The 21697-nt window shown below is 31.9% G+C and overlaps 2 protein-coding genes across 2 annotated transcripts; both read right to left on the bottom strand.

Annotated features, from left to right (window-relative positions):
- Nucleotides 1-7634: 7634 nt before the first annotated feature.
- On the bottom strand, nt 7635-8705 carry LOC120089351 (pterocarpan synthase 1-like). The gene has a single exon (XM_039046790.1). The coding sequence runs from the start codon at nt 8418-8420 to the stop codon at nt 7893-7895; it is 528 nt and encodes a 175-aa protein (XP_038902718.1). The 5' UTR covers nt 8421-8705; the 3' UTR covers nt 7635-7892.
- A 9530-nt stretch (nt 8706-18235) lies between these two features.
- LOC120087637 (B-cell receptor-associated protein 31) lies at nt 18236-20717 on the bottom strand. The gene is made up of 2 exons (XM_039044478.1): nt 20313-20717; nt 18236-18867 (listed from the first exon to the last, which is right to left on the bottom strand). The coding sequence occupies exons 1-2, from the start codon at nt 20593-20595 to the stop codon at nt 18518-18520; spliced, it is 633 nt and encodes a 210-aa protein (XP_038900406.1). The 5' UTR covers nt 20596-20717; the 3' UTR covers nt 18236-18517.
- Between the last annotated feature and the right edge of the window lie 980 nt (nt 20718-21697).

Here is a 21697-nt window from a genome sequence, read left to right on the forward strand (position 1 = left end):
TCTAATTGAGAAACAAATATTTTTTTAATTGAGAAATAAATATATATATTTTTTTTCAGATTATGGCTTTAAACCCAGGACCTGTTGATCCGATATTTTGTATGACCAGTCCATTCATCGGTCATCTGTTGTATGGCGAGATCGTACTACTGGAGAAATATCTTGTAGGCATCGAGAGGCAGTTCTCCAAAGCACTATCCCGCTCCACCCTCGAATACTACCGCTACTGCGCATATCTGGATTCTACGGGGTTGCCAGATTAGGATTTATTCAGTTAGACTGGCATCTGATCATAGCCTTGGTCGAGAGATAGAGGCCCGAGACGCATACATTCCATATGTCTGTTGGAGAGTGCAGTATCACTCTACAAGACATAGAAGTGTTGTTGGGGTTACCTGTTGACGGTGAGTCGGTCACCGGAGTGATGTACGATGAATGGTTAGAAGTTTGTCAACTGTACCTCGGTGCGACCCCACTTGCCAACAAGATTAAAGGATTGAGGTTAAGTTTAATATGGTTAGGAACACAATTTTGTGAGCTCACAGATGATGCAGACGAGGAAACCATCATAAGATATGCACGAACATATATACTACAAATGATGGGTGGAAGTTTGTTTTCAGATAAATCAAGTCATTTTGTTCACTTGATGTTCCTGCCACTGTTAGCTAACCTCCATGATGCGGGGCAGTATTCGTGGGGTGGAGCATGCTTGGCATGGTTGTTTAGACAACTATGCAAAGCAACAAGACCTGAGGTTCGAGAGATAGCTGGGCCTCTCATACTTTTGCAACTATGGGCTTCGGAGCGATTTCCAACAATGGCTCCATAACTACAACATGTTAACGACGCTCAGTTAGTTGGACGAGCCTACGATTCTCAGTATGTTGTTTTAATTCAATATAATTTTTATATCATTGATCTAGTTAATTTAAATTCTAAATTATCAATTTAAAATTTTAGGTGGAGAGACAAATTTTGTGTGACTAGGATAGCCACACATGTAGTTAGCCATTATAGATACATGTTTGATCTGCTTCAACCTGAACAGGTACATTACACTAAACCTAATAGATTATTTTATTCACATTTTTATTGTATTTATCTTTAATATTCTCTAATATAATATTTTGTGTTTCATGTTATTTGGGAGCCGTACAAAATTATTATGCATACTTTGCCTAATTTTTGTACGAATGGTCAAAAACATATGACGGACAATGAGTCCCTCTCATAATGTTTTTTCAACATTGTGAGTGGCATCTTCCTGACAGGGTGATTAGACGATTTGGTTTTTTAGTGAGATGGTCCCGTCGCCTTGTAATACTGAACCGCGTACTACATGATATTGACCTAAGGACTGGAGATTGGTTCCCGAAACAGTTGTAATTTGGTATGCGATGGCAAACTATCGTGCCAGGTTTATTGCATGTGGGGGTTTTCTCTTCGAACAGTTTTGACACAAATGTCACTTCAGAATATATTATTGGTATAATAATATCACAAAGGCGGCTACGTCACTCCGTCCGAGAGCAGCTTGTAGGTCCATCTGGTAAATGAATATTATCTAATGATTTTTTATTTAAATTTATTTTAAATAATTGGTCCTAATTATTTTAATAATTCCACAGAGATCGAACAAGGTGATTATTCGGTTAATGTATTAATTAAAATATATACTCTGAACGTAGGACTCCGTGAGGTGTGAATGATATCCGAACCAGGTTCTTGCTATATGTAAGTGGACAACCAAAGCTATATGGAGGGAAATTCATTAATATGTATATATAACCTATTGTTCCTCCACCAGCTCCTAGAACGTAGCGGACCTGTTCGGAAGAAGGATGATTTTGATGAAGGTTGCACATAATGTGGAAGAGTTGCCCCTCTGATGCAGACGCAGAGTCAAATTGTTATGTTAGTCTTGATGATGATGATGCAAGCATTTGGTTTATGGACATTATGACCTCAGCGGCTTGTCCTTCGTCTTCAGACGTGCATGGATATGGCGGGGTCGTGGAGAGCAATTAATGATATTTATATTATGAAGTGCCTGCAGAGGTATTAGAGCAACATCAGAAGAACCCGAGCAACCTCAAGTTAGTCGATGATGACAAACCAGCTCGAAATCAACGACGTCCACCTTGATGGGAACACATTGATTTTTGTAATTATTTATTATATAAATGAGATATTTAATTTACATTTTTTTTTATTTTATGAAGATTATATTTTTTTAATTTATTCTTTTTAATATATTATGAATAGTTAATTATTTGATATAGAAGCTTTTAAAACTATCCACTGACAAATAAATAATAACATCAAATAGTCTAATCCACACACACGTTAGGTAAAAAAAACTTCAATATTAAATTTACATATTTTAGATAATTAATTTGTACATAATAAATCAAATCAACACTCAAAACCTTCAACATGCAATTCCTATAAATAAGATTGTTTTTTGATATAAAAAACAGAAATTTAATCACAGTAGTGAGGTCAAATAGTATTTTAAAAGGTTTTACATAATGATCTTGGATTCCTTTTTGTACATTTGTACCAAGATTTTTGAATGAAGTTTTTTTCTTTTTCTTTTTTTAAATTATAAATAATAATAAAATAATTTTTTAGAAATTTTTTTAATAAATGGAATTAAAAAAAAAAAAAAGAAAAGGAAGAAGAAAGAAGAAGGTGGAATGTATAATAATTAAAAAAAAAAAAACGAAAAAAAAAAGGGAAATTTGTACGGATATCTCGCTCTCGCTCTCAAGATCTCACTCTCGCTCTCAAAATCTCGCTCTCTCAAACTCTCGCTCTCTCTCATAATCTCGCTCTCTCTCTTACTCTTCCCTCTTTCGTTCTCTCCCAATACAAAATTATTTTTAACACATCAAATAATTATGAGTGTTATGAGGAAGGTTTAACGAATGAGGAATGTCTTTCGTTCTCTCCACATCAAATAATTATAAGGAAGGTCTCCGAAATGATAATTAAACAGACTCAATAATAATGTTAGGGCAAGGTCGAGGGTTCAAAGTTCGACGTGCAAATGTAAAGCGAAAGGGGAAGGTCGAATTTTCAACCCTCGACTTATTTAAAAAAAAAAACAATATTTTTACAAATAGTTTGAAAACAACAATATTTTCTTAAATAGTTTCTAAAAGGACAATATCCTTTTAATTTTCCCTTCCAAACACCCCGTAAAAGTTTGAGGGCCCAATTTTAATAATTATATAAGTTTAAGTGTGCTAAAAATTTCTTTATCACTCGATTACAAATATATGATTTAATCATTTGAGTTGTACATAAATTAAGAAATAAGTTTGTTAATCTATGTGGTTATTAGAATATGATATTTTAGGTGTCATTAGTTGTATAAAAAAAGTAGGAAAAAACTAAATGTGAACTAAAATAACATGCACTTCAAACACAAACTACTATAACTAAGACTAAAATTATTTGTATCCTAAACAACTCGAGACCCTTGCTATTGACTTTATGTACTTTCTTTTATGAGACTTTGCCATTGCTTTGAATCTACAATAGGATTATAATCATCACCTTCTCCGGTTTCAAAATTTTCAATTCCATTTCCGTCATAAATCATGGTTTAATTAACTTTCGGAATTAGGTTTAGGGTAACTTTGAATTTCTATATGGAAATGTATTAATGATCATAACCTTAATTAAGGCAAAGACAAACGAATTTCATAAGAGAATAAGAGTTCAGGAAGAGACCAAAGAAACAAAATCAACAAGTTAAGATCAATGGCGGACACGCATAAAATATCACATTCTAGCCAACAAGCAAGTAAGAAAGGCCAAATTCACAAGGTCAACAAGTCGTTCTGAAACTTAAAGAATCAAAATGAAAACTAAATTCAAATATCAACCATTAAAAATATTTGCTTAACATTAGAAATCAAAATTTTATTTTATCCTAACCCTTTTTTATATGAATAATCATATAAGTAACTTGGAGCAAATTTAGTATTTTAGTTTAGTCCTTTTTCATATGGATTTAATAAATTTTATTTTAATAATTATTGATGATAGAACAAAACAATTATCAGAAATACGGATATGGGTTGTGCTAATTTTGAAAACCCAAAAAATATCGTTATATGAAATTGTCCCTAATATATATATTATTCAATTAATTTATTATATTAACTTTGTGGGGAATTGTCTATTCTAATAAGCTATTCATTTTGGAAATGGAATGTGCTCATCATAATTTAAAAAAAAACAAACATTATATTTAAGATATACAATTAGATTTGAAATGGGAAAGAGACTATTTTTCTTTTTAAAAAAAAAGTGTCCTTCCAAAAAAAAAAAAAACAAAACAAAAAAAACCAAAAAAAAACAAACAATTAAATTTGAAATGGGAAGGCGACTGATTTATTAAGAAGCGACAAAGCCATTTTTATTAGCATTAACCACAATATATATTGTATTTAGAAAATAAAAAAATGAAAATGATTTTAAATCACAAAATTGTTGAAAATATGTACAAATAGTAATAATATATCATTGTCTATTTGTGATAAATCGTGATAGGCTACCATATGTGTTTATCATGACACAGATAGACACACATAGTAGTCTATCACGATCTATGCAGTCTATCACAGATAGATAATGAAATTTTGCTATATTTGTAAACATTTTAGTTCATTTTCCTATATTTGAAAACAATCCTAAAAAAAAGTTGTGAATTGTATTTCTAATTAAAAAAAAGTTTTTACAGATAGAGATAGAGCAAATGGTTAGAATCAAAGACAAATTGAGGAGAATTATTTAACTAAAGCTCATTTTGAGATTGTTGTACCTTTTCAAATAATGGCTGACAGCTGTACTTTTAAAAGAATTACTAATAAAAAGAAGTAAAATAGTGTTTGGTAAATTTTAATTTTAAATTAGAAAAGACTAGTTACAATGTTTGATAAATTAATACTAAATTGATGTAAACTAGCTTATTATTTCAATTATTTTTGTATGAGTAATTAATTTATAATTTTATTTAAAATCATATATGATTTAAATTTCAAATAATTTTATTTAATCTAAATTATTGGATAAACTTTTTAAAAAATAATTCTTATAAAAAATGAATGAATTAAAATTTGAACATATATATGACAAAATATATTAATAAGAAAGAATATTATTATAATATATTTATTTAAATTGTCAAGAAGTTATCAAATTTTTAGGGAAGATAAATCTAAAAGTTAGTATCTATCGGCTCATGTTAGTTAAAGTTAAAAAGTGATTATGATATATTAATAAATAATTCATTTTACCAAATAACGTAAGCTGTTAAGATTTTTCTATAATCACTTTTTACAATTGTAAATACAATCCCAAACAGAACCTAAATCTTATGTATTGAGATGAAACTCAACCTAAGTTTCGATTAAGAACGATAAACTAAGAAAAAGCCCTAGAAAGAGAATATAATCAACAATATCACTAAAGATATCTTCTTGTTTTGAATATTTATTGCAATTAAGGTGGTTCGTTACATAGAACACAAATGGTCAAAGATAGTCTTGGCAACCACAGAAATAATAAATAAAGTACTAACAACTAATCAAACAAATAGTACATAGAGTTTGGTAACCCAACTCGATGATATATGGCCTATGTCTGAGAAGCAATGTGCCGGAAAAAATAAATTCACTAATATGAAAGGTCAAATTTTATAATATTGTACTTATCTGTAAAGTAATAACAATTACAGTGACACACATAGAGTCTATCTTATTGTTAATCACCTAGGCTTCCACTAGATATGAGACTCCTTCTCAATAAAACTTAGACACTTCCTAAGCTTGTGAATATTAGTGAGGAATCACTTAGGCTTCCCCAAACTGTGAGACATCTTCTTTTCAATGCTTTATCTTTCCGTTTATAAATGAAGATCACTTCACTTGACGAACTTAGGCTCTCCTAAGTTTGAGAACTCCTTCTCAAAGAATGTTACTTTAGAATTCTCCTAAGAATGAGAATCCCTTCTCAACTTATGATACCTTAGATTCCGCCTAAGGTTGAAATACTCTTCTCAAGGTTGTTCAGAATAACTCAAAAGCAGAGAGATACAACATGCCCCCAAATAACATTCAAACTTGTTGCTTCACAATTGCCAGAGTTACAAAGAAATTTGGAGAGATAAGCTACAAGACTCAATCATACAGAATTCATAAAACTCAAGCGGAAAAACTAGCAAGACAACCTCTTGCACTTAAATAGGTGCAACGGAAGAAATGAAAATAATCTTATTCAAATTCGAAAAACCATAGAAAAAGGAAAACATTCCAAAAAAGAAATCGTAGAATCTCCGAGATAAAGAAAGAATATATTATAGAGTCAACATGTTGTGAGACATTTTCTGAGACAATCAAACTACTCTTAAATAAATATAGTCAAATCAAAACTGTAACTTTGGATATATTATTTTCATTTTATTCTTCAATATCACCAAATAATATTAGTTTTGTAGATGGAAAAAAAATTCTTTACAATTTTTTGAAATTTACAAATCTATTATTTGACATAAAAAGGTTGATCACCTAGCAACATAAAATTCAAATTTATGTATAATATATTTGTTAATTTTTAAAAATGTTGAATATATGTCAAGTTTGGAGACGTATTTTACATTTTTAAAATTCGAAGTTATTAGATATAAAAAATTAAAAGTTGAAAAACATTAAATACAAACAAGACAGTTAATTGGTCCACACTTGAAATCTAAATAATACTAAAAATTTTATTTAAACACTCTAAAGTTAAGTTTGAGAAGATAAAAAAATTCTAATTACAAATTTAGGTAATGGAATAAGGGATCCCATCTTTGATATAAAGAGTACAAGTTAATTACCATTAAATTAACCTCATTTTAGTACAAGCTAATTACCACTAAATTACCTCACTTTGATTTGAAGAAAGATGTAATTAATTGTGCAATAATTAGTTTTGAATTGAACCTCAAATGAATCTATAAGCATTTTTAATCCAATTTTCATTTAAATCTTGTTGTGGATGAATTTTAGCGTAGAAACCCAAAAATCAAGATAAGATAGAATCAAGATTAAGATAAAATAAGATAGAATACGATTTGATACAAACTTATTTAGGATTAAGAAATTCATATCCTAATCTTAATAAGGCTAAGATAAATCCTAGTTCAAATCCCTATAAATACACTCTTATGACTCCATATAAGATATCTAAGAATTTTCTACTTCTTCTCTATATTCTATAATTCTTTTACAGACTCGTACTTTTCTTTATTTTACCATTCTCCTCTTCCTCAAATTACAAATTTATTATTATCCAAAATTTGACATCAATAAATCTCAATAAATAAAAGTAAGAAATACGTGATAATTTCACCAAGTTAAAGTTATAGTGATGTTGACAATCCACTCATTCAACTTAAAAATTAAAATAAAGAGAGAATAATTTTTTTTACCACAGGCCTCTACTGAAAAATAATAAATCAGCGAAAAAGAACGATCCAAGAGGCAAATAGAATTATTATTATTGTTATTATTATTTATATAATGAACACCAAATTTTCCAACATGGACCAGATTGCCACATGGAGCGGCCGAATCCCCAAATACACATAACAAATATCTTTTCACTTTATACCTAATATTTCATCCAACTCAGCCACCACAATCACTCAATTTCTTACACATCTTACACATTATTGTTATTATCAAGGCTAAATTGTAAAAAAGACTCGGTATTTTGTCATTTATTTAAAAAATACTCTTATTATTTCAAAAATACTGATGATACCGAATCCTTCTTATAATTTAACCTATAATTAAACTAATTATGTTATAAAACTCATGAATTGGTTTTTCCTAGTAATGTTTGAGAGTGACATTGAACTGAACGACGGTGTAACCATTTGGAATGTCGGTAACAACATTCTTACCAACAGCAAACCCTCTGGCAAAACGGAGTTTGCCTGTCCCCGACACCACACCCAGCTCTCTAACACCTTCAAACTGTCGGCTCGTTCCTTGTATTTCAATGCTACTCCCATCCACCAACGCCAGCGTCAGAACCACCGCCAAATTGCGCCCATCAGCCGCTGCCACCATGTATATCCCCTGAGCTCGCCCAAGCGCTGTCGAGTTCGGTTCCGGCCCGGCTGTGATTGGGTTGTCGGTGACGAATATCGTCCCGAATTGGGTGAAGTTCCACGGCTTGCCGGCGACTCCGGCGACTGGGATGAATGTGGGGTTTGGGCCATTGGCGAAATCTTGCAAGTACAGAATCATATTGGTCTGTTTCAACTTGCGATTTCCTGCTACGGCGGTGGCGGAAATGGCGGCTGTTGTGAGAATCAGTGCTAAGGAAAGCTTTGTTGTGAAGTGTGTAGCCATTTTGGGGCGGAGGGAATTGAGCAAAGGAATCTTGGAATGGCCTTTTTTTTTAAAAAAGAAAAAATCTTAATTTTTTTCTTGAGGTTGTGATTTGGTTTTTATTGTGGTGAAAATTAGGTTTGTTTACAGCTGGGTTTGGGGTTTCTTTTGTATCTTATATGTGTTAAAGTGTGGATTAAGTTTGTAATTTTTTTCTATCAAAGTTTACAAGAAAGATTCATATATGAACATGGAGAAATATAGTGTGTATTTGTTGATGTTCTTGTTTAAAATAGAATTTAGCTATTGAAGGAAGATGAAGTAATTTGCATATACTATTTTTGTCGAGGTTGATATTTTTTTAATCTCATTTTGCTGTAGTAAAGAAAGAAAAAATAAAGCTATTATAGAAAGAAATTTATAAAAATTTAAACAAGTGTAGTGGATTTATTTTGTTCTTTCTTTTAAAAAATGTTTAATAAATCGTTAAATTTTAAATTATACATTTCACAGGCCTATAAATTTCCAATTTGTGTCGATAGGTCGTTCACTTATTTGATATTTTCTAAAATTCATGAAATTATCGGACACAAAATCAAAAATTTTGGAGTACCAAAGATATAAAATTCAATATCACATCTAAATTACCAATTAATTTTGAAAAAAGTTTATGAATATATTATTGACTTATTAGACACTATTTGAAAGTTCAATGATTAATTAACACAATTATAATTTAAAATATATGTGAGAGACAAAATTGAAAGTTGAATGTCTGATGAGATATGCCAACATTAATATAACTCAAATGACTTAAAATGTATATTCTTGATTAAAAATTCGGAGATTCAAATTTCATACTCCGCATATTGCCTTATAAATATATGAAAGTAGAAAAATTATACTTGTAATTTAATTATTTATAAATGCAAAGAAATCGTGGAAAATCTTGCTAGTGAGTATTAATTCGTAATATAAAAATGGAAGGTGGTTAATTAGATTCACAAATAAGAAACAAGTTTGATAACCGGTGAGGTGAAGCAATTGGGTGTAAGATTCAACTTCACTCTCTCTCAAGTTAAGGCCTATCTTTCTTTCTTTTGGATGTTCATTTTCCTTTTAGTGCTTTACCAATCAATTTAAATTAGGAAAAAAAAACATTTTTATTGATTGATGGAAATTTTAACGAGATATAAATAATTACACATTAAACTAAATTATATCTCAAAGGAAAAAATAAAGAATCACTCTGAAAATATATGGATTCACTCCAAACTTGAGACCACATTCAGGCTTCTATAATTGCATGTTCTACAATGATGAAGATTACAAAAGACCTTCAATCTCACATTAAAATCTCTTCCAAATAGTTCAACATGAACTATTTGATTTCCAACATCACAACCAAGTATCTTAGGATTAGTGATAGTGCTCATTTATGAGGATTATTTAAGACCTTTATCTAAGCTTATGACCTTAGAATATGAAGAGAGGAATTAATTTTTCACAGTAGCACAAAAGAGTGCAATAAAGGTCACACTAGAATCAAGAGAGGGAGAAAGCCTTTTTCAGTATTCAATTCAATACAATCACTGTAGCAATAAGGGTACATTTATACAAAAAGGGAAAATGAACCCTAGAAGGCATAATGGACAAAATAGGTGGGCCCTACAAACATTATTTACCAATGAAAGAATATTACAGTGTAGAGAAGGTATTTAATTAATTTGTTGACTTTATCCTCTAACTGAGATTTTTTCTTCACATCCCCCTCAAATGAGATGGTAAGTTAATTATCCCGAGTTTGGATCTGAGATACACAAATTGTGAGTGAGATAAAGGTTTGGTGAGACTATCAGCCACTTGATCTGTTGATGGAACATACCTGATTTCAAGAGCACCCTGAAGGACTTTATCACGCACAAAATGCACATCAATCTCAATGTGTTTTGTGCGGGCATGGAATACCAGGTTCGTGGTGAGAGCACTAGCACTTAGGTTATCAAACCAGATAACCAAGGTTTGAAGGGTGCGAAGACCGAGTTCATGGAGGAGCTGGGTGAGCCAAGTTATTTCAGCATATGTATGAGCTAGACCTCTATACTTAGATTCTATACTTGAGCGAGCAATAATTGTTTGCTTCTTTAAGGACCAAGAGACAAGAAAGTTACCGAGATATACACAGTAAGCCGCAACACATTTTTGATCATCGATATTTGAAGCCCAATCAACATTAGAGAATGCAGTGATGGCAAAATCATCAGAAGGTTAAATTAGTAACCCATATCTTTTGTTCCACTTAGGTACCACAAGACACGTTTGACTCCCTGTCAATGAGTATCAATTGGTTGTTGAAGGAATTGGCTAAGATGATTAACAATGTAGGCAATATATGATCGTGTATTGGTCAGATACTGCAGTGCCCCAATGGTACTTCTATAGATGAATGAATCTAGTATGGGAGTGCCTCCAATTACAGAAAAATGCCTCTCAACAACAGAGGGAGTGGGAGATGGCTTGAGAGAAGTAAGTTTGAGCCTGTGGAACAAGTCATCAATGTATATGGATTGTGTCAAAATAAGCCCTAAGTCAGTCCGAGAAAATTGAATCCCTAGGAAGAAGTTGAGGGAGCTACATTTTTTTAGAGGAAATTTCTTTCCTAAGGCTGTAACAATTCTGTTTATTAGATTCAAACTGTTTCCTGTGAATAGCACATCATCAACATAAACTAAGAGTAACGCAATAAAAGTCCCTTGTTTATAGATGAATAATGAAGTATCTGTCCGACTGTTGACGAATCCTCATGATGTCAAGGTGGATTTTAGCATACTCTTCCAGGCTCGAGGAGTTTGTTTTGATCCATAGATAGCCTTTTCTAACTTGTAAATATGATTAGGGAATAGAGGATCAATGTACTCAGGTGGTTGTGACATGTAGACTATTTCATCGAGTTTCCCATTGAGGAAAGCATTGTTGAAGTTAAGCTGCCTAAGTTCCCAATTGTGAGAGACATCAATAGAAAGTATAACCTAAATAGTTGGAGCTTTAACAACAGGGTTGTAAGTCTAAAAAAAATCTACGCCGAGATGTTGGTGAAAGCCCTTGGTTACAAGTCTGGCTTTATGACATTGGATCGACCCATCAGAATTTCTTTTGATCTGGAACACCAATTTACACCCAACAACATTCTAACCAATAGCAGATGGAACAAGGATCCAAGTTCGATTCTGGCGTAAGGTTTGAAATTCATGATCCATGGCTTCTTTTCAGATTGGTCTGGGCACGACGTCTATTACTCTTGAAGGTTCGGTGTTACGCCAGTTTGTTATAGGGGAGGATAGCCACACCTTGGGCTTGAAGATAATTTCCTTGGCTCTCGTTATCATGGGATGACCAGTTGGGGGTTGAGGATGGTCGATAGTTTTAGTTGAGGGTGTCCGTGAAGTGGAGAGGGGCAGTTGGGTGGTGGGAGATCGAGAGGCAGATTGGCTTGAGGAAGACAACGAGTAGGTCAAGACTAAACTTGGGGAAGGATCCCCTCGGTTTGGGGAAAAGGCTGACATATAAAGAAGANAACTTGGGGAAGGATCCCCTCGGTTTGGGGAAAAGGCTGACATATAAAGAAGAGAAGTGGGACCGGATGGGATGGGTAATGGTATATATGTGGCAGGTGAATGTTCTTATATAGGCCTGTGTTACATGGACTGAAAGAGCTCAATGATTCACTTGACAACCCAAAACCTAATTCACAAGTAAAGGAATTTTCATCAAACTCAACATGTCTTGAAATGTAAATTTTACCTTACGAGTTGAGGCATTTATGTCCTTTATGGACTGGACTAGTGCCCAAGTAAATACACTTTTGTGATTTCTATTGAAACTTTTGAGAGTTTTATGGTTTGAGGCATGGGTAGCAGGCACAACCAAAAGTTCTAAGATCAGAGAAGTTCAACTGTCTTTGTATTAATTTTTCCATAGGAGAATATCCTCTTAACACCATAGATGGAAGCTCATTAATGATTAACGTGGTTGTTATGAAGGCCTCCCATCAAAACTTTAAGGGCATTGAAGCTTGGGCAAGTAAAGTTAGTCCCATTTCAACTATTTATCGATACTTCCTTTCAACTCTTCCATTCTGAGATGATGTATAAGAACAAGAGAATCTAGACTTAATACCCTGGTCAACATATATTTGATACACCTTTTTGTACTCACCTCCATTGTCAGATTGAAAGAATTTAACAGATTTTCCAAATTGACTTTTCACCATTTTTAAGAAGTGATCAAAGGCAGTCACTGCATCACTTTTTGACTTTAAGGGAAATATCCAGACAAACCTACTAAAATCATCAATGAAATGTACAGTATCTGTAATCGTCAATAGACATGACAGGGACAGGACCCCACGAATCTGAATGAACTAAATCAAATGGAGCAAGGGCATGAGATGAAGAGTATGAGAAGGAAGAGCATGAGATTTGCCAAACATACAAGCTTCACAAAAATTGAAATTTTCATTGGCTTTCACTGGTAGATTACATTTTTTAATGACATCATGTAACACTTTTAAGGATGGATGTCCAAGTCTCCTATGTAAAACAGTTTTTGACACAACAATATTAACACAACTATTCTGAATAACTGTGGAGCAAGCAATTATCTTATCTTTCGACTCAAGCAAGAATCAACCGAACCTGAAGCACTACCAGTGGCTCTTGTTGGTTCAACCTTGTAAAGCCCATCTTTAAGTTCTCCCTTCAACACCACTCTGCCCGTATGAATATCCTTAACAAGACAATAACCATCATGAAATTCAATAAATACCTTGTTATATTGAGCCAGTTTAGACACACTAATGAGGTTTTTTGCAATTTCAGGAACACCCAAGACATTTTTTGCAATTTCAGGAACACCTAAGACATTTTTCAGATTCAACATTCCATCAACAGTGGCTAAAGACCATGAACCGATATGAGAAATAGATAAGGCACTACCATTACCGATTGTTACTTTATCACGACCTCCATACTCAGATGAATGTGTCATGGCAGCAAAGCCTGAGATCACATGATTTGAAGCCCCGTTGTCCATATACATCCAAGATCAATGATCGATTCAGGTGTGGTGATGAATAGGCTGTTATTTTGAGCAGACAGAAATGCTTGATTAGACTGTTGTGTTTGAGTGTTGGGTCTACTTTGTTGAATATTCCCTGAAAATGGTTGTTCCTGAAAGATTTGATTGTTGTTCTGATTGGAGGGAAAGCGATAGCCAATTAGTCTAAAGTAGGTCAATGCAGTATGACCTTGTTTGAAGCACACTTGACAAGTAGGATGATAGTTTCCATGACCACGTCCTTTTCCTTGATTCTCTTATTCCGTTATTCTGTTGGGGACGTCTGCTACTTGTAAAAGACTATTGTTGTTTGTTTCCACCACTGCTTGTGGTGAGATTCACTGAGGATGTGCTACCAAATGATGTTGTTTTATGAGTATTTTGTAGATCAAGACATTTTTCAAAACTCAACAACTCCAATTCCATATCGAACCACTTAGTATTCTCCCTTCCTTGGATTTTTGCGACCACTGGATTATACTCCTCATCAAGTCCAATAAGGACTTGTGAAATTAAAGATCGAGTTGGAACAAGACTACCAACTAACTCCAAGTTATCAGCATGATTCTTCATAACACGTAAATAGTCGTTCATTTTCATAGATCCTTTACGAGTAGATTGAAGTACCTGACCAAGATAGCCTTCTTCAGCACGGGACTGGATGCCAGAAAGCTCCTAAATCGCATCCCAAAAGCTTTTGGCAGTTTTGTGACCCATTACATGAGTTGCAACTTTAACTGTCATCAAGTTGTAAAGCCATCCTAAAATGAATTGATCTGTAGCTATCCATGATTCATACAGAGGACTCACTGTGGGAGAAGATGTTGTTGAGGAGCTTGAAGCTCCTGTGTGGTTTGTATAGACGTGGTGCCTAGCCCAACAGTGGTGACAATTGTGAAGGTTGGAGCTTGCAGCGGCTGAAGATTCAGTGAACACAGGTGGCTAAATATTTTCACCAGTGAGATGCCCCTCAATGCGATAACTCCTCAAAATCGGGAAGGCAAGGTTCTTCCACAGCAAAAAATTGCTCCTATCCAGCTTGACGGTGGTAATCTGATTTAAAAGCTGATTTAATGGTGGGTTACTGTAGATAGGACTGCTAAAGGACCCAAAGACACTAGCAGAGGCGTTGGCCATCCAACTCTAATATCAAGAGATGAATTAATTTTTCATAGTAAGACAAAAGAGTGCAACAAAGGTGACATCAGAATCAAGAAAGAGAGAAAGTCGTTTTTCAATATTCAATTCAATACAATCACGGTAGCTATAAGAGCACATTTAAACAAGAAGGGAAAGGGAACCCTAGAAGGCATAATGGACAAAATAAGTGGGTCCTACAAACATTATTCACCAATGAAAAGAATATTAGTGTCCAAAAGATATTTAACTAATTTGTGGAGCTTTATCCTCTACTTGAAAATTTTCCTTCACATATGAAATATACATGGTTGTTGATAATTGAATTATTTTTGTAGTTTTAATGCGAAGTTCATATTTTAGATTTAGCCTGCACTTTACATTTTATGTAATTTACTTTTTGCAACTTTATTTTTCCAGTAAATCATTTCTGTAAATAGAAGGTCTAGGGTTGTAAATCCTTAGGCTTGTCTTAGTCTTTTAAGATACTTATTTCTCACTAAGCTTTAGTTGTTGTTCATAACTAAGATACTTTGTATCACTTTCATTTGATATATCTTCATCTTCCTTTTATCTTTTCTTTTATTATGAGTTAATTTTCTTTTTTTGGCCATTTCATCCAATGGTTAGCAATGCCTTTTCTATTGACTTTATCTATTATCTTTTCTGATCAACTAAGTTTTCATAATATGTTTGAGTTGAACCTCGAAAGAGTTGAATAAAAATGGCTTTCATAAAAGAAGTGTGGGCAAGATTCTACACATAAAACTTGATTTTGTCCAAGACATAGGGTAGAAGCCTATAAAATCATTCAAGTGTATTTTAATTATAAGTGCAATGCAATCATAGACATGTTGTTTTGCTTATCTTCCTTACAATCTTTAAGAAAGGATAAAAAAATGAGTTAACTTGGATTTTTGTTTGTAAACATTTGTGGGAATAAGTCGAGGGTGCAATCGTGACACATGAGGCCTTGTCTCGCTACACTTAAAGGATTGCAATTTCAATTAGTTGGACAAGATTGCGGGTGCATAATAGACACAATTCACATGAGCAGACTCTATTTTTGAATCCTCTTCTAATCATTTGATTTCCTTAATTTTATCTTTTACTTCTGTTTTCCTTATACTTCTCAAAACAAAACCATCAATCAATCATTTTTACTCTATTACTACAATACAAAACAACGTGCATATATAATAAATTTTAGATCGGAGTCTATCACTAATAGATTTATTTATATTTGTAATTCCTTAAAAATATTTTTATACACTTAATTATTAGTCTTAAAAGTGTTGTCCATTAACATCGTTCACGTAATGGATTATAACATGCATATATTGTATGCAAACTTAAGGGATCTTTGGAGAAAAACACTAGTATTTTAGATTTTTGGTAAAATGTGTTCGTTTTAAGAGATCTATTTATGGGCCAAATTTGTGTTTGCAATTCCAAATTTATAACATACAAAATGTGGGAGAATTGAAGCTTATGACAGATTTTAGCATTTGGTTTTAAAAAATGGCAAAATCGGTAAACAATAATATTTATGACAACTCACCTGACATGCACATGATCACGAATTTTCAAATCCATGTTCTATCTTTAACTAATTAGTAGTTTTTGTTATTGATAAAACTACAAATAATATAATAATAAACCAGGTAATTGTTGATGTCTTAGTTCTCCAATTTCCTTTTATTCGATTCATTTGAAAAACTAAAAATAACCAACATTTCAATGCAAATTTTATTATTAATTTAGATTTTGTTTAACCATTTTTTAAACACCTGAATTAAATATTCAGATTTTTCTACCAAGTTTATATTTTAAATATCCATATATTTTCAAATTTCATGTATCTAATCAAAATTTAAATTTATTCAAATGTTTGAATTGTTTTTCATTATTTTGTACATATTCTTAAGAATTTAACTGAATATTTTTTTTTCATATTTTTTAAGGTTTAAATTGTTTTGTATATGTTATTAGATTCAATTGTAAATATTTCATATTTAGTTACTATTTTAGCTGACATTTTGATAATACCTAACTTGTCCTTGGTTGGTTCGTATGTCTGGAACATTAAATACACTGATAGTGTAGAGTATCATTAACGAATATATAAATACAGTACAAAGAGCTTGATTAATAACTGGGATATAAATACAATGTAGTTGAATAGCTTGATTAATAACCAAATTAATCCTATTATAATCTAACAGATCCTATTTCAAAACTAAAAATAAGCGTCATTCCATAATTTCCGCCCTATTTGGGAATTTAAATTTATTTTTAATATTCAAATTAGATTTTGATAATTATTTCACGTATTGATTTAAAATAAACCAACCTCTTCCTTATTTTTATCCATCTAATTGATTCAAATGGGCTATCTGCTTTGATTTGGTTTAACAAATTTTTGAAAATATTTAGAATTAATCTATCGTTAATTTGTTTATCACCATTTTGATTTTAATTTATAATATATCTTTATGTTTTACATTATTTTATTGATTTTTTATTATTTTAAATTCGGATTAAATTTTTTTATCCTGGTGAGAATTTTACTTAATATTTTATACATTTTATCATCTTACAAACTGTATATTTCATTTAAATTTTATCATTTTTTATATTTTTTAATCACCTTTTATTCATTATCATCTTATAATATTATTATACCACTAATTTATCTTTTTAACAAACAAATAAGTATTCACTTTTGTAATCTTGCTATTTTTGTGATGCCTCTACAACGAGTTAAGCTTCTCCTTCGTAGGTTTTGTGGTTGATAGAGTTATAAATATAGTGTTGAAGCTTAAATAAAAATGGAATTATGATTTTTTTCTTCCCGAATATATTTGAAGTTATATTTTATTATCAAATTAGATTTTATCTAACTATTTATCGAATTAATCATAATAAACAAAAATTTTCTGATTTCTCTCTCTAATTTATATTTGATTTTTTTTATATATATTTGATTTTATCCAACTAAACTTTCGATTTGTTTAAATGTTTGTTACAAATTTAATTGTATCTAAATATTTTTTTTCATAATTTTATACATGTTATCAAATTAATTTTATTTTTTTCCTTCATATTTTGGATATTTTCAATTTTTCATATAGAAACACATACAAGTGGTTTGTTGTACCGAGAAAAAAACATATAAATGAAAATTAAATTTTAAATGTTTGAAACATGGACGCACATTTAATTTTGTTGTTTTAAGATAATTTTGTCATATACTAATTAGTATTTTCTATTATATAAACTTGTTTGACTATTTTTTTAATTTTAAAACATTTTTGTCATTTTTATAAATGAAACTTTAAAATTTACTATTTTTCTTATGAGGCTAAAATGTGTTTGTTTTAAGATTTAGGGCCCATGATATAGACTGATTCTAACACCAAAAGACAACAATTAACCTGATTCTATACCGCATAAAACAGATTGATTTCAAAGATTTGTTGAAATTAGTTGTTTGCTTTGCTAAATCAAGTACAATTGAAATCTCAAAGCAAAGAGAACATGTTAATCATTCAACACTGTTAAATGAATATAATTTAGTAGCCTTTCCACCTGTGAATTTGCAAGTGCCAAAATCAATTACATTGGATCACACGTCATATACAATGTAATTACATTCAAAAGACATACAAATAAACAGCCATGGAAAGTAGTCTAAATGCATTAAGCTTCCACATTTAATACTTTACCAAGTTTACTAAGGAACATATTTCCATAAATTTTCCAGCTTAATTTCATTTCATTGATACAAAGCAAAGAAGCCTAAATGCACTATTTTCTGAAGCCTAATGCGAAAAAGATTTTACGACAACCTGTTTCGTTGGAGATTATGAAGAGCCATGTTCGATCGTCTCCAACTGATTCCGGAGATTCTGATTGTCCTCCAGCAAGCGATCATACTCGAGCAGGTATTCCTCAGATTGCTTTCTTAAGGCATCTGTTTCCGCTTCTGCATCATTGGCTTCTTTTGTTTTTATCTCAACTTCAGATTCCAGTTTGGTTATTTTATTTCTCAAGGTAATTGCCTCTTCTCCCAAGGCTTTAAGCTTCTCTGCGCTTGCATCCTCTGATGCTCGAATTTGCTTCTTTGCAACCTCCATGGTCTTCCGGAGTAGTCGAAGCTCTCGGATGTAATGATGTAGTCTATCAATCATCAGTGCAAGGAACAACAAAAACCCTGCAGAACATGAATGTTATATTCAAATCTAACATGAAGTACTCTAACAAATGAGAATGACCTGCAAAAGTGCAAGCAAATGGAAAGACAACAAAACCTCTCGTAGAACAACTGCAAGGTCTAGATTATCAAACAACTAATCAGATGAGAACACAAAACTCAAGCCCCATTGGATAACAATTTTGTTTTTGGTTTTCTATTTCTACAAACGAAAAACTCTACCTTCACCTATAGTTTTCGTGGTCTATTAACTAACGTTTTAAAACATCTTTAAAAAACTATGCCAACGTTTAAGGCTCCATTTGGTAACTATTCAGTTTTTGGTCCAGAAAATTGTGTTTGTTTTCTCTCAATTTCTTACTCATGGTTTTCATATTTCCTATCTAAACATTTGAATTTTTAACCAAATTCCAAAAACAAGAACTACTTTTCTTCCCCAAAATTTAGCTTTGATTTTGATAACACCCCTAAAATGTAGATAACAAAACGTAAAAACCAATAGATAGAAGTGGTGTTTATAGACTTAATTTTCAAAACAAAAAACTAATTGATTAGCAAACAGGGCCTTCGTTTTTTGTTTTCTATCTTTAAAATTATGCTTGCTTTCTCCTAAATTTTCAATTATGGTTTTCACGTTACATTTCTTAAGAAACACTTGAACTCCTATATATTTTAAAACAAAAACAAAATTTTGGAATTTAGGGAGTGTGAATAACAGAACATGAAAACTTATGAGTAGAACAAAGCTTTGGGTTATCAAATGAGGCTAAAACACTTGATTTTGTTTTTGAAGTTTGGCTTAAAATTCAAAAAGGTGAAAAACTTATCAAAACAGCCTCAGGTTTCAAAATTCAAGGCTCGATCAATTGACATCAAGTATTCAGAATGATATTGTCTTCAAATGCTCCTCTATTGATTTTCCCTCTTAATTACAGTCCAGCAAATTTCCAAACACTCTGTTAATACATGACGTGATGCTCAAACTGGACTTCATCCCCATAAGTAAAGCACCAGATTCATTCGCATTTATTAGGCCTTCTTTTTTCCTCCTTTTGAATCAGAAGACTCCATCTATATGTTAAATTTTAAGCAACCTAGAAGCGTGAGAGCCAAATTGTAGAGGTAAACAACAACTCAATTTTAGGAAAAGGAGTAATGTCACATCACAGTCATTGAATCGAACAAAATCCCCCGCGCTTTCTTCGAATTCTAGAGTTAATTTGAAATAAATAAATCCAGTTCCATGGGGGTTCTAACTAGCTCAGATACCAAAATTGAACATTCTACAGATGCTCGTATAGCCAATAACTCCGTAATCAATCAACGCTCGAAATCCAAAACAGAGCATAATAACAAACACATTTCACCCAAAAATTGAGAGAACCCTGTCAAGAGAACGAACGAAGATTCAAGGAAAATGAAGTGGAGAAAGGATTGATAATTACCCATGAGAGAAGCTTCAAGCAAGTGATTAGACATAAGGACCTGATCCGTGGGATTAACCTCACCAGCCTCAACCATTCGATTCTGGATCTTAACCATACTATAGACGCTAGAAAGAAGCACAACAAAGACAGTTCCGGCGATTGTTTGAACGACGATTGGGCCTTTTCCGCGCTTAAGACGATCCAAACTCAAGATCACAAGCTTCCTGAGAGGCGTCCTGAAGAGGAGAGTCAAAATCAGAGCCATTTGGGCTGCGATTACAGTAAAGAGAAGCTGAATCATCGTCGATTGCGAGTCCGTCAGCAACAGACCGTTCCTTCAAGCCCTTGGTAATGGTGTTCGGTGGAAACCTTATTCAAGTCTCGATCCAATGATACCCTACCTGCTTTTTTACTTTTCTTTTTCCTTTTTTTTTCCTACTTAAAAACTAGTTTTGTCCATGGAGAAATCATGGAGTCTTAAAATTTTGGTTTATGAAATTTTGGTCAAATTGCAAAAATGATCCTTTTAGGTGTGTTTGGTGCCTGATAAAAATAGAGAGTTGAGTTGAGTTGGTAATTATTATCTGGAGAGTTAAATTATCTGGGAGTTAAATTTTCTGTATTTATTTACAGAGTTGAGTTGAATTGGTAATTATTGTATGTGTTTGTTGTACAGAGTTGAATTGAGTTGGGTGATGCACTTTTTTTTTAACGAGATTAGTTCTATTTTTTCTGTTTGTTTTTTATTTCATTCTTTTATTTTTTAGTTTTATGTTTTGCAATTGTTGATTAATTTTCAAATATACACATATTTTCTCAGATCATTTATGACATAAACTGGACAATCTCAATTTTTTTCTCAATTTGTAGAACATAATAGATTATATTTTATATATTCTTTTCAAAAACTGTAATAATTATAATTCTCTTCTAGCTATAAAACATACAAACAAAAGACATTTCATATTGATGCTCAATTAATTGGTATATTGTATATTGTATGTATATTTATTGAAGGTAATTATCCCAATTACTAATTGATATATTGTATGTATATATATTGAATATTGTTAATTTAACATTATTATTTCACTATCATACAGTTTATTCTTATATAATATGGATAGTATATTTGGAATTGAAATTATATATAGGATAATTACCTTTCATTTGATTATGATGGTGAGAATGTGATGTAGTATAGTAATATTTTTCATAAGATCACAAAAATAATATGAACCGACCGAACATGTGGCTGTTTCCAAAAAAAATTCACAAAATATATGTTCTTTTCAATACTTATAATATTCATGTCATAATACAAACACAAAAATTACATATCACGACGTATGCAAAAGTTATCATTCTTTTGACGATAAAAAAAAAAAAGATCTGGGGAGAAT

The sequence above is a fragment of the Benincasa hispida genome, chromosome 10, assembly GCF_009727055.1.
Source record: "Benincasa hispida cultivar B227 chromosome 10, ASM972705v1, whole genome shotgun sequence".
Classification (NCBI taxonomy): Eukaryota; Viridiplantae; Streptophyta; class Magnoliopsida; order Cucurbitales; family Cucurbitaceae; genus Benincasa; species Benincasa hispida.

What these genes read in the sequence shown, in the direction of transcription:
- LOC120089351 (XM_039046790.1), bottom strand. Translation starts at nt 8,420, where the DNA reads ATGGCTACACACTTCACAACAAAGCTTTCCTTAGCACTGATTCTCACA.
- LOC120087637 (XM_039044478.1), bottom strand. Translation starts at nt 20,595, where the DNA reads ATGATTCAGCTTCTCTTTACTGTAATCGCAGCCCAAATGGCTCTGATT. An exon ending in GCTTGAAGCTTCTCTCATGG is followed by an intron (nt 18,868 to 20,312) that starts GTAATTATCAAT and finishes CATGTTCTGCAG; the next exon opens with GGTTTTTGTTGTTCCTTGCA.